General features: G+C 35.5%; 1 protein-coding gene across 1 annotated transcript in view; it reads left to right on the top strand.

The window, feature by feature from the left end:
• LRP1B (LDL receptor related protein 1B) overlaps positions 1-12,859 on the top strand; it is a 527,248-nt gene that overhangs the window by 286,534 nt on the left and 227,855 nt on the right. The window contains exons 15-20 of the mRNA XM_065638136.1: positions 1,927-2,049; positions 3,630-3,770; positions 5,619-5,744; positions 6,675-6,791; positions 10,767-10,847; positions 12,125-12,292. Of these exons, the coding sequence (XP_065494208.1) occupies positions 1,927-2,049; positions 3,630-3,770; positions 5,619-5,744; positions 6,675-6,791; positions 10,767-10,847; positions 12,125-12,292 (756 nt within the window). The remainder of the gene's footprint in view (positions 1-1,926; positions 2,050-3,629; positions 3,771-5,618; positions 5,745-6,674; positions 6,792-10,766; positions 10,848-12,124; positions 12,293-12,859) is intronic.

The following is a 12,859-nucleotide window of genomic DNA, read 5'->3' as shown; positions in this document are numbered from 1 at the left end:
GCTTCAGAATCATTGCAGGGTTTCAAAGTGTTTCTATAGTTGTCTTAAATAGTCTTTTGTTCTAAAGCCTGATTCCTTTATTAGGGATCTGACAAACCCGTGTATATTCTTTAATTAAATTACTGCAAATTTCCTTGACCTTGTGCTCTATAATTTTGGATTCACTTTTTAAGATTATATTTTGGTTTGTTTGTTTTGGCATTTTCTGGTATCTTCTTAAATCTCTGTGTTACTGACATTCTTTCGTTTGTATAATGGGTAGCCCTGTAAAGATACAGGGAGTTTCTAGCCCAGTTTTTCTGAGGTAGTGTTGTACTTGAGGTTTTCCAGTATTACAGATGCAAATGCATCTCTTATTCTTTTGATGTTTTATTCATATCATTTGGGTTTTGGTGAGCAAAGATGTAAAAAGGAGTTGATTTTTGTACAGTGTTTTAGATCATAGTCTAAAATATGAAGTCAAGATGCAATGAAGCAGAAGTGTCCACTCCAAGCTAGAACTGCTCTATCTAAACTTGTGATCCAGCCCTCACACTTTGTAGAGATTTCCAGTTTTCCCTGTTGATACAACTCTGTTCTTATCATCACCCTCACATGCTGCGCAATGGAAGTACAATTACCACAGCATTCTGTATTAATTATTTTACACAAATTCATTTGAAAGTACAATGGGATTTTAATGGACTGTAGACACATTCGCTTCTAAGAAATGATGTATGGTGTGTCAAAAAACAGACTGTGAGTAGATTGTTATGAAACTCTCAAGGTCTATATTGTAAGACGTATTGAGCTATGTCTTAAAATTTGAAAATTTTCAAAATCTTAATTTATTTGCTAGTTATCTGATGTCTATTTGATAATTTGAAAATGTTTCCTCGCTAATGCGGGTATGACAGGACAGTGTAATATATATGTTTGCAGCTACCTTTATGAGAAATATTCGTATTTTCTGTGAAAGAGATGTAGTAGTGCTTTGAGGAAAGGGAATTGTGTGGAGTCTATTTTAACCCAGGAAGATGATTAATATTTTGTACACCTAAAAAGCAGGAGCAGAGGAAAGAACACCCGCTTTTTACTAGGACAGGAAGATGAAAAAAGGAGGTTTAATCTAAAGTTTCAGCAGACATGAAGTTTGATAGCTTGCCTGATAGTAGTCAGTTATCACCAACACTTGAAATTAAGAGAGTTTTGATCATGAGAAGTTAGATATCCTCAGCAGGACATATCTAAGCAATTAGGTTGTGACCAAAGTGACACGAACAGAAATGGTAAAATTTGCTTCAGTTGGCTTTTAAGGCTGCTTGCCTAAGGAATGAGGTAGTGAGGGTGCAGCAGCCCTTGGGAGGTGGTTTAAAACTCGTGACAGCTGTCGGTATCTTCAGTGAACAGTGTGCGGCTTTTGGGAGGAAACAATAACACAGAAAAGAAGGCAGAGGAACAGCAGGTGTGTTCAGAAAAGAGTAGTGGAATATCTGCCTTGTATTCTATCTGCCACAGATCTCATTGTACTTCTAATTTGTTTCCTTTCTCTTCTTAGTCTGCATTTGTAGTCACATTGTTTTAACAAATGCAGATGCCAATATACTTTGGAACATTCCTTTATATATGGTTTAATTTCTTAAAACTGCTGCATGCACATAGCCTAATCCTATTAAATATTTTGTAGTATTTGTTCCCCTCATAAAAAAGAGAGAGACAATGTTGTGAGGTGATGGTGTAGTTGGTTTTTTTTATTCTTACAGGTTATTACAACCTGTAACAAAAATTGTTTATGTATTATAACCTGTAGTAACCAAAGTACAAGAATAATGTTTCCCTAAAATGAGAGGAAATTCATTACAGAAAATTCTTCATGTGCTTACATTCTAAAAAAAATGTTCTAGTTCTAGCATGGCTGTTAAAGTTGCTTTTTTTTAATTTTCACAGGTGATAATGCATGTCGTGTTAATAACGGAGGCTGCAGCACCCTTTGTTTAGCCATTCCTGGAGGCAGAGTTTGTGCCTGTGCTGATAATCAGCTTTTGGAGGAAAACAGTACAACCTGCATGAGTAAGATTTTTCTTAAAGAATATCTGAGTTGGTACTACTGTTAAGGGATCAAGTCAAATCTGAAAATAAAACAAGGAAGTGTGGTCTCCTAGAGGCTTTTTGTGGTTCTATAAGACAAATAAATATTCCTTGAATAAAGATTGTAGTGGAATACAGTGTATTAAACATGATAAAGGCTTTCAAAAAAGACAAAATACCAAGTACACAATATTTGAGGATAAAATGCATTGGAAAAGACTTCGGAATGTCTGGTATGATAAAGCACTTAAATATTTCACTGACCTCTCTTAAAGAATATCAGAAATACCAGAAATTAATCTATAAAGTTATTATATTAGATCTATTAGAAACTGGTTTCAGATTGTTGTATGAACTAATTAACCTTAAATTGAAATCTGGCATAGAAAATGTCAAGCAGATATATTTATATATAATAGGTCGTGACAGACTTTTTTTGCTGCCTTTTTTTTCATCTCTTCCTTGGATATCTTCATTGAAACACCAATGACACAAATAGTGTTAATAATGAATTGTGGAATTTTCAATTAAAAGTTATAACTCATCAGATAATACGGGTATTTTTTATGTTTAGACCTGATATTTGCAACTTACTCAAAATTATCTTTTGATTTTTTTTAATTTCATTGATCTATTTCTTGCCATGTCACGTGTTAAACTTTACATAGGTCTCCAGCAAAAACCCTTGTAGAGATGAGTAACACAAAAGGATTATTTAGTAACATAATGAACTTTTTTGAGCTTGTAGTTACCTTGAATTTGACCTGAATGCATGGCTGGCAGAGCCATCACTGTTGCTAAAGAAAACTAGTTTTCTTTTTAGCAGAAAGTATTGGAAGGTGGGCTTCTCCCTGGTAAGATGGAATATAAGCGTTAGGAAGAGAGGTCAGACACTTTCAGAGCTGAATGAAGCAGATTTCCTGCTTTTTTTCCCCAACACATTTCATTGCCCGGCTTTTTACAAGGGCTTTGGTGATCCTCAGAGGGTCACAGGGTGATGTGTGGTGCTGACACATTCAGCATTCTGAACCTTATGTTGGGAAATGTATCTGTCTGGATTTATCAATAACCTTGTAGCTTGCTACGTAATCCTACCTCGGCGAAATTTTATCCTTTCTTCTTTGCCAAGTCTGTACCAGTGCATAATGCAGGTGTTTGAGTTGTTGCTTGGATACAGGAATCAGGTTTTCAGTAATCGTTTTCCAGCCCTTTAATGTGCACCTGAATTTGGTCTGTGCCTGTAAGAATATTTTCTTTTCACTATTCACGAGGCATAGCAATATTTTAAACTGATATTTTTACACCATCATCTAAGCACCAATTTAATAAAACAGGTTGAGTGCCGTTCTGTTCTGAATTCTTTCATTTATTAAAAATATGTTACCTCAACCATATGCATGCTGCTACAGGCTTCAGGTGGAATTACCTCTGATATGCAAAGTTTACTAAAAATGTTCTGAAAACTGACAACAAGTCTTCATATCTATTTATGTAGAGTTAGTATTGCGTTCTGTCTGTATCAAGCTGATAAAATAGATGTGCTGCTTTGAAATATTTCCTAGTTAAACATGGAGAAGTGCTCCCACAGTTGTGCAAAGCTGAACAGTTTCAGTGTAACAATAAGCGCTGTATCCAGGATCGCTGGCGCTGTGATGGGGACGATGACTGTCTGGACGGCAGCGATGAGCATTCTGAAATTTGCTGTATGTATGCTTTTACATTTTAACCCACAAATTGTACTTTATTTTTAAAATTGGAATCAAAATTATGTAAGTCTGAGGGGAGCTGGTGGGAGGGGATGAAGAACAGAGAGTCAGGTTGTTCTTCTTAGTAGTGCCCACTAGCAGGACACGAGGTAATGGACGCAAACTTGAAAGCGTGAAATTTTATCTGAACGCAAGAAAACACTTTTCCATTTCTTTTTGTTTTTTCCCTTTCCTTTCCTTTTCTTTCTTTTCTTTTTTTCTGTGAGCATAGTCAAACACTGGAGCAGATTGTCCAGAGAAGTTACGGCAGAGTTGACTTGATTCTCGTTGAAATTAGTGTAATATAGACCAATTCATTTATAAAAGCTTGTGATTCTCCAAGGATTTACACAGATATAAGTGAAATCATAGTCTGGTCCTGAATCTGTATGTGATACATAGTTTAGGTGACCAGTGTAACATTAATCTCTTTTTAGCAGTTGCTGTTGTAACTTCAATAGTTCTTTTTCAGCTAGTCTGAAATATTTGCGATTACAAACAGAATAAACACACGTTAGTAAATACATATAAGCAAAAACTTTACTGCGATTTGAAACAGTATCTATGTCTAGTAGATAGATTTATTTTAAACAAAGTCTTCAATTCTTTATTTTATTACATGGATGATAACAGTTTTGTTCTCCAGTCACATTGCAAACTAGGTTGTTTCATAAGTATTATGAGACTTGGAATACCTTTCTGCTCAGATTATCAATTAATCTTTACTTCCAATGTTCTTGCGCCCTCTACACAAACCACTCACGAAGGGTTCATGTACTATTGATATCACACTCCCTCTCTGTTGTTTTCAATAGAAGAATAGGTAGAAAGGTCAAAGATAAAAGCTACTGAAATGTCAAGGATAAGCCTGCAAGACATCCTTTCATTTTAAATACCATTTGTTTCCAGATATATGTTAAACTTTAAAAAAGAGACCGTGGATGGCTGAGTAGGTAGAAAACAGCTTGAGATTATTTTTCACCAAGCATTTGAAACTGTGTATAGTTTACTGCTGTTGTGTAGATAGAGTAGCAAAATCGGCTAATAATACATCATGTTATCATAAAAGTAGCAGAACACATATACTTAACTACAGCTGTAAGAGCTGGCCAGTATGATTTACTTATTTTCTGTGCAGTCTTCATTCTTTCCGTGAGACTTGGCAGCCAGCAAAACCACATTTGTGAGATACCTTGTTCGCTCTTGAATACGAGTTCTTTTTGTCAGTTTTACAGTGTTGCATATTTCACTTTTTGACACCTACAATTTCATGGTAAATAAACAACAGATCTATATGTGGCCATTGACAATAATGTGCATCCTTTCAGAAGCATTTTATAATGTGCCCAAATCCCTGCTCACTGTGTATAATATTTTGGATATGCACTTAGCAACTTGCATCTGTTCCGTTTGGTGTTTTCTTATGTTTATGTGCACTTCTGTTTGTAAACCTCATCACATTGATAGAATGTGATCGAGGACATTTTTCTTCAAGGAAATAGCAACATTGTAAAATGCTGCTACCTTTTATCACTTAGTTAACAGAAGAGGATCTCATTGACGCTAGTATAATAGGAGAATCTTTACTATGTGGTGTTTAATTTATGATTGAAGTACAGCAATATTTTAAAATCGAGTTGTTTGCTGAGCAGTTTTTATATCGTGTTCATTATATACACAGGAGAACCATGCTAACTGCACCATCAGGAAATACCATTTAATGTATTATTTTCAGCTTTTTTTCTCAGATGATTTTCTTAGGAAGAAACTTCTTTTTTTTTTTTCTTTCTCTTTTTTTCTCCCCAGTCAATCACAGTTGTCCTGATGATCAGTTTAAGTGCCAAAATAATCGGTGCATTCCCAAGAGGTGGCTTTGTGATGGAGCTAATGATTGTGGTAATAGTGAAGATGAATCAAATAAAACCTGTGCAGGTAAAAGTTTTACTTCATTGTGCATACAATTGTCTAACTCCTGTTCCATCAAAAGTTCAAGGCTGCTCTGAACTGAACCAGTCTGCTACTAGTAATCTGATTATTGACACTTCAAATGAATTCAAATTTTGATGCCACTAAGGCTGGAATACAAAATATATTTTACTTAATCCTTTTCCTTGCCTTTGCTTTCCAAAGCAATCCAGCACTTAATCTATCCATATGGGTTGAGTGTCAGAGCATTGCTTAGGTACAAACTTCTTCCTGCTAAATCTTTTTTAGCAGTTTGAGTTTTGTTTGTTAACATGCTGTAATGAGTGCCATGTCACTAGTAAATTTTATTTTATGCTGATAAAAGTGCAATTATTTATTTAGTTTCCCCTTGGTGCCTTGAAATTGTTTTCATTTGTAAGTTATTAACTGTATAGTGGAATTTTAAGGAAATACCAAGATGAAGATTCTTTACTGATTCCACTGCTGTAAATCATGGAGTTCCATATCTGTCCTTTGCTTCTATGACAATGATGTTTAGTGCTTGTTAGTAGAGTACACTAAACAAGCGTTTAGCGATTAGACATTTTAACGCTCTGTTTTTTCTTTACTTCAGCTCTAGCACTAATGTTATTTTATCAAACATTAATGCTCTTTCGACTACCTAGTTTTGTATAATCACATAAAAAGTTCCACATTCTCATATGTTGAAGAAACCACTAAGAATTCTGCATAACAGAGGCACAACACAGTCCTGCAGATGATCTCAGTTTTCTCTGAAATCACAGGAGATGGAGGATGTTTAGTCAGATCAGGTAAAATGTGCAGCAGGCGAGGACATGGCCTCCAAACTTGCAACGTCTGCATATAGACACGCACCAAAAGACCTACAGATTCAGTCCATTTCCCTGGCATTTTTGGAGTGTTTTGTCTTGACAGCAAGAACGTGTCAGGCTGACCAATTTTCTTGTGGGAATGGCCGCTGTATTCCGACATCATGGCTGTGCGACAGGGAGGATGACTGCGGAGACGCAACCGATGAAATGACATCCTGTGGTAAGTGTATTTTATCTGGGGAAAGAACTAAAATTATTATTTTATAAAAAGGTAAACATATAGGGATCTCTTTTCGTGTGAGCTGATGGATAGGAAAAGTATGAGGGTCCTTTTTGTTTTTATATGAACTGATAATAGGCTTTCTGAAATGGCAAATATAATTTATTCGATTAAGAAATAAACCCAAAGGCTGCATTTTCTATTAATGAGTTTTAGCTACAATACCAAATATGCAGAACAATCAAGTTAACACTTTTCTAATTCACACCCCATTATCAAACACTGTCAACCCCAAAAATTGTTCTTTATCTCAGACGCTTACCTCTTCACATGGGCCCCCTCAGCATATTCCAGATGTTAATAAGATCAGACTTTTTCAAGTCTGAACTGAAGGTGTTGTATGTTGTATTTTGCAGAAAAAAATGTATTTCTTGGGCATGTCGTGAATATCAGCAGCTGTGCTGATTGCTGCTTTACTGGGAGATTGCAGAGCAAGGTGCACTCTCTCTAATTAGCTGCTTCCAAACAATTAAGGTTTTGCTGAGTTCACCTGTTGGGCAGGTCACAGGGAACTGCCAGGAGTCTGAGAGCAGCAGGGTCAGTGAGCTGCCTGCAGATTACTGTGTCAGGGCGTTTCTTGTTCACAAGGTAATATTTGTGATATTTGACTTACTAATTGGTAAGCGTGTCACAATATAATAGGATATGTTTCTGAAATGATTTTTCAAGAAAGAATGCTGGCTGATGATTTTATTAGTATCAACCATGTAAACATGAAGTGAGAGGTTGCACACAAAGAAATGAAAATGTCAAGCGTGCTTGTTAAGATACTTAGTAGTTAGACCGTATTCTTCTCAGGTATAGCTGATATTATACCTTGATTCACTGTTATAAAAATATACAGTTGCTTAAACAAAATCAGACTATGTAAGTGTAGTTGATAAAACATTAGTTTTTCCTTTTTGAAACTTTTCACTGCTGTAAACCTTTTCACTGCTGTAAACCTTTTCACTGCTGTAAACCTCTTCAGTAGAGTTATTAGAGTTCTATTACTAATAACAGTGGGTTTTTTCCTGCAAAATCTCAATACTTATGAAGCATTTGCAATGGAGAGCAAGAAAAAAATAGAAAAAAAAAAAAAGCATAAGTGAAAACCATAGGCTGATGCTATGATGCCCTATGTTCCTTAAACATAAATCTCCAGGACCTCAATTACCAGAGAATCTGTGGAAGGAAACATGTAGGATACAATCAGTAAATTCCATTCAGCCATAATCCCTTAAGTTTGTTTAATTTTGAATTATTCATGACTGGCAACCAGCTAGTATTCATTAGTTGAGTTTACATTTTTACTTTTTAAGTCCATATGTGAGTCTCAGCGTCTCCTCCTTCCATAAATACATTCAAGATTTTTCAGAAGTTTTTCGTGTAAATAGTTGTTATGTTTCCTGGAATGTTGACCTTCTTTCTCTTGCCTTATTTCTTACTACTTTCCTCCTTTTTTTTTCTTTTAATAGTGATATAAACCAGAAAAAAAGAAAGCTAATTTTATATTGACAGTAATTGATATCTGAGCAGTTAGTTCAAAATAGATGACATTTGATAAAATCAAAATAAAATCATTGGGAGTAAAAAATAAGCCTATTAGTAAGGTAGACTTCTAATTCTCATGTTTCAAATTGAGTAAGTTCTGTTGTGTACAGAGATAGAACAGGTGATCCCTGTTTAGCTGATTAGCTGCACCTTGTGTTGTCAGACACTTCAATGATACACAGATGTTAATGTCATCTTTGTAATTTCTTCCCATGTGTTTTGTTTGGTACCCTATCAGCTGATCTGGAATATTTATTCAGATCTTTTAATCAGTATTTTTCTTACCTGCTGTTTTTCAGTTTGGCCAAACTTTACATATGTGTAATGTTTTAGAATCTTGTTTCTTTATCCTCAAGCACTGTAATTGTGCAGATGTGTCAAGTATTTCATTTTTAATTCTGCCTTATAATTTGATGACTAATGGGCATGCTAATGGCGTTTATTTACCTATTCAATTTACTGTTAGATATTTTTTTCTATGAAACAGTTTAAAACCACTCTTAAAATCAGAAGATTTTATATTAAAAGTAAAATCATGGTTTGCTTTTTGTCAAGTCAATATTGCTGATTGTTGACTGTACCAGACTTCAGCAATGAATAACTTTTGGCTCCTATTGATTCAAGAACTTAAACATAGTTATATAGGCGCATATATATATATATCTGGGGTGAGCAGGACTGGAAAGTTGACACCAGTATCATAATGAATATGCTTTTTTTAAAAATACATACCACCAGTTTTCCTAAGAAGCATGACATTCCTGAAGAAAATTCGAAAAGACCCTCCTTATTTTTCCACTGGTTTTCTAAAGGAAACAAGACTTGTCATTTTTTGTGTCTGTCTGTTTATCAATTTATTTTCATACCATTTGCACTCAATAAGAGAAGAATGAAAGAAGTATCAAAGAACTGGAAGATAATCACAGTCCAATTTGCTTCTGTCTATACAGATCTTGGGTACCATCGTAGTTGCACATCCCCATTATTTGCGTTGGAAACAATTTTTGTTATCACTGTAATGTTTTCCCCCAAGAAAAACAGCTTTGCTTTATTTATTTATTTTTTTTTAACTCCACCTTTCTAGGAGTAATTGACAAAGTGTTTTATCAGTGTTAACTTTTCTTCCCACCCTTTCTGTGTTGAAGCCAAATAATCACTTCAGTCTTCTGATGTTCTTGGTGAACGCTTCCATACTAATTGCGTTGCCATTTGTGAAGTTTAGCATTGTCATATCAGTTGAAACAACACTAGAACAACCTGATGTATTAATAGCTAGAGCAACGTAATGAGAATGCACTTGGAGATTTCTTCAGCTCTTGGGCAGCTTTGTGGCTGACAGGACAATGCACCATTTTGGACATTTCTTTCTGTCGCATTTGGGACGTACTGTGGAGGGACTTCCCACCGGAAAGTGGATAAAGTGACCTTCAAATAGCAGTTCAGGCAGATTGGTCACGTTGTCATCTTTGGTTTGCATTAGGTCTCAGTTACTGAGAGGTGTCGTCTTCTCTTGATGGTCTGGATGGAGAATTTAGGTTGCTCCGTATTTGTTTTGAATCAAGTTAGACTTTCAGATTGTTTCCTATGAATTGCCAGGTATTGTAAAATAGATCTGGTATGTTCCAAACCGAATGGGTCCAAGCACTGTTTAACATGTCAATGGTATGAATGCACATAGCTGGCTACATCATTTGGTTTAGAAGAAAAAGAAGGCTGAAAAAATTCAAGTTGCTCTGTGCAGAAGCATATTAGAAAATTCTAAAACCAAATCCCTGTGTGTACTCTAGGTGAGCCTCTAGAAGTGATATTGTCTCCGTTTTCTACTACTTTTACTGCAACGCTTGGGGAAATGATTGTAAATACATTTTAATTTTGGATTTTGTTATGTCAGTGAACAGTAACTTTATTTCTTGACTGTTCTTTTGCTTGGTCTTAAGCATCTCATTTTATAGTCTTCTATTTCTTGGCTTTCACTGGCAGTGCTGTTGCAATTCAACAACCATTTATATCGATAAATACATAGAAAAAAACATTTTGTATCAGTCATCAAGCTATAATTAGTCATAAATATTAGCATGCTTGGTGGCAAAGACAGCCCTGGTCCAATGGGAATATGGGACCATGTTATATGACCTAGAATAATACATTGCACTGGTCCATATAGACGAAGGACAGGGTTTGGTCCAGCATTTACAGTTAGAAGCCTTTTTATCCTCTGTTTTTGGTGTTTCACCTCTTTCTCCTCTCCAGATTAAGTACCTGACAGGTGCAAATATCTGATACAACACACTTGTGTAATTTATGCATACAGGAAGGTGGAAGAATATTACAAAAGAGGATATACATGAAATATTTTTTATTTCTTTTTGAACACTTTCACAGAATTCCCGACGTGTGAGCCACTGACTCAATTTATATGCAGAAATGGAAGATGCATTAGCAGCAAATGGCTCTGTGATTCAGGCAAGTATTGGGTGTCCTCTCTCTGAAATGAATATGGTAGATAGTACATAAATACTGCTTTGATAATCAGTCTTTTGAGACTGATTTTGCCAGTTTGGCTTGTAAATGGTCAGAGGATAAATTTAGTACTTTTAAATTACTGACCTGACCTGGAAAGCAGCAATATTGAAGCTTCATATAACAAATAATGCAGTGGATATTGTAATTGTTACAAATAGTATATTCTGTAGAATGAAGTGCGATGTAAACATTCATTATTTAAAAAAAACCCCAAAACTAAGCTATTGCTTATGAAAGTATTTTCTGCTTTTAGAAAACAAAATAGTTCCAGTGACCAAAATATCTAAATTTTTGTTGCTTGTGGGTAAGTTCATTTTAATAAATAGCAACCCTCGACAGGGAAGACTAGGAAGACTTTACAATGTAGTTATTTATTTTGCCTGAAAGAGCAAATATTTGAATGACAACTGTTGAAATGAATCTTCTCTCAGAGCTTGGGGTGGGGGAGCGTTGTCATCCTGCCCTAATGACATCGGGTTGGTTCTTCATCCTCCATAGCATTGTATATTGCTACAGCTGGCAGGAATTCATAGCTTTAAATGGACAGATTCCCCAAATTTTCACAGTGTGCTTACTGAAATTCTGTGCAAAGACACCCTTTAGTGATTACCTAACATTTATTGTTTCCCTCCCGTGGTGATCAAATTATGGGAATTGCCTTAAGATTGCTGTAATGACTACAACATCAAAGTAATGAGAAAAAGCATTCCACCCTTGTTTATGTGCTGTTGTCTTTCTCCACCTTGCAATGTTGCAAGTACGTGGAAAAACATCTGTAATATTATTGAAAAGAAATTCTACCATCAGATTTTCTTTTTTTTTTTCTTTTTTTAAACTGCTTGTGAGTGTCCTTAACTGTATAACTTAACAAATCACTTGGAATAAAGTAAAACCGCTATGTTTGAAAGCCTGTGTAGTTACACACAACTAAAGAAAGGAGGAAAATCTGCAGCCTTCTCATGCTTGCTGGTGTTTGTGCTGTGAATTAGTGTAAGGGGTTAGTCTCTCCAAAATGATGGAGAGTCAAATGCTGGTGGTAGAGTTAAGGAATTACGTGCATTAGAAATAATTTTGCCATATGCCTGTGGGCAGTAAACATACTGTTTTATTTGCTGCATGTCATTTTTTTCTTGACTTTTTGGAAACAGATTTTTTTCTCCTCACATCTCTTATTCACATTTTTTAATCTTTTAATGATAATAAAATAATATTTGCAGATGACGACTGTGGTGATGGAAGTGATGAACTAGGCTGCGTTCACTCGTGTTCTGCTGATCAGTTCAGATGTTACAATGGCAGATGTATCCCAAGTCACTGGGCGTGTGATGGTGACAATGACTGTGGAGATTTCAGTGATGAAACCGAAACAAACTGCAGCAAAGAAGGTTAGTTTGTTTTATTTTTTTCTTCCTACATTTTAATGCTTATAAACACAGAGAATACTTTATGATAAACACAGAGGACCCATCTTCAGTCAATGGAAAAAGAGAAAATGCTTTTAACCTTGGTGCAGCTTGGAATGGAAGATATGTCAAGTGTAATATGATAATACAGAAGTGTATCACAGAAGAAGAAAGCATTTAAAAACAGAATGGGTATTACACTGAGATAAGTTTTGTAGTTTTACTTTGCTGAATTATGCTAAATGTGACGTTTGTCCTTTTACAGAGATACGTGCTGCCTAGATAAGAGACAGTAGGCAGCATTCCTTAAGTTACCATCAATATTTTCTGGGGTTTTAATGCAGTAACACTCTCATTTTTGCATGATCCAAGTTGGCTTTGTTGTTTTGTTTTGTCGTTTTTGTGGTTTGGGTTTTTTTATTTGGTTGGTTTTGGTTGCTGGGGGGCGGGGGGGGGGGGGGGTGGCAGCATTTTTGTTTTTTTTGTTTCCCCCCCACCCAGTAGTGTTTCTGAAGCATAAAAATGTTTTAAGAAGCTACAGTCCCATTT

This window comes from Caloenas nicobarica, chromosome 6 (genome assembly GCF_036013445.1).
Source record: "Caloenas nicobarica isolate bCalNic1 chromosome 6, bCalNic1.hap1, whole genome shotgun sequence".
Lineage (NCBI taxonomy): Eukaryota > Metazoa > Chordata > Aves > Columbiformes > Columbidae > Caloenas > Caloenas nicobarica.
Note: the sequence above shows the minus strand (reverse complement) of the source record. Positions and strands in the feature narration are given on the sequence as shown.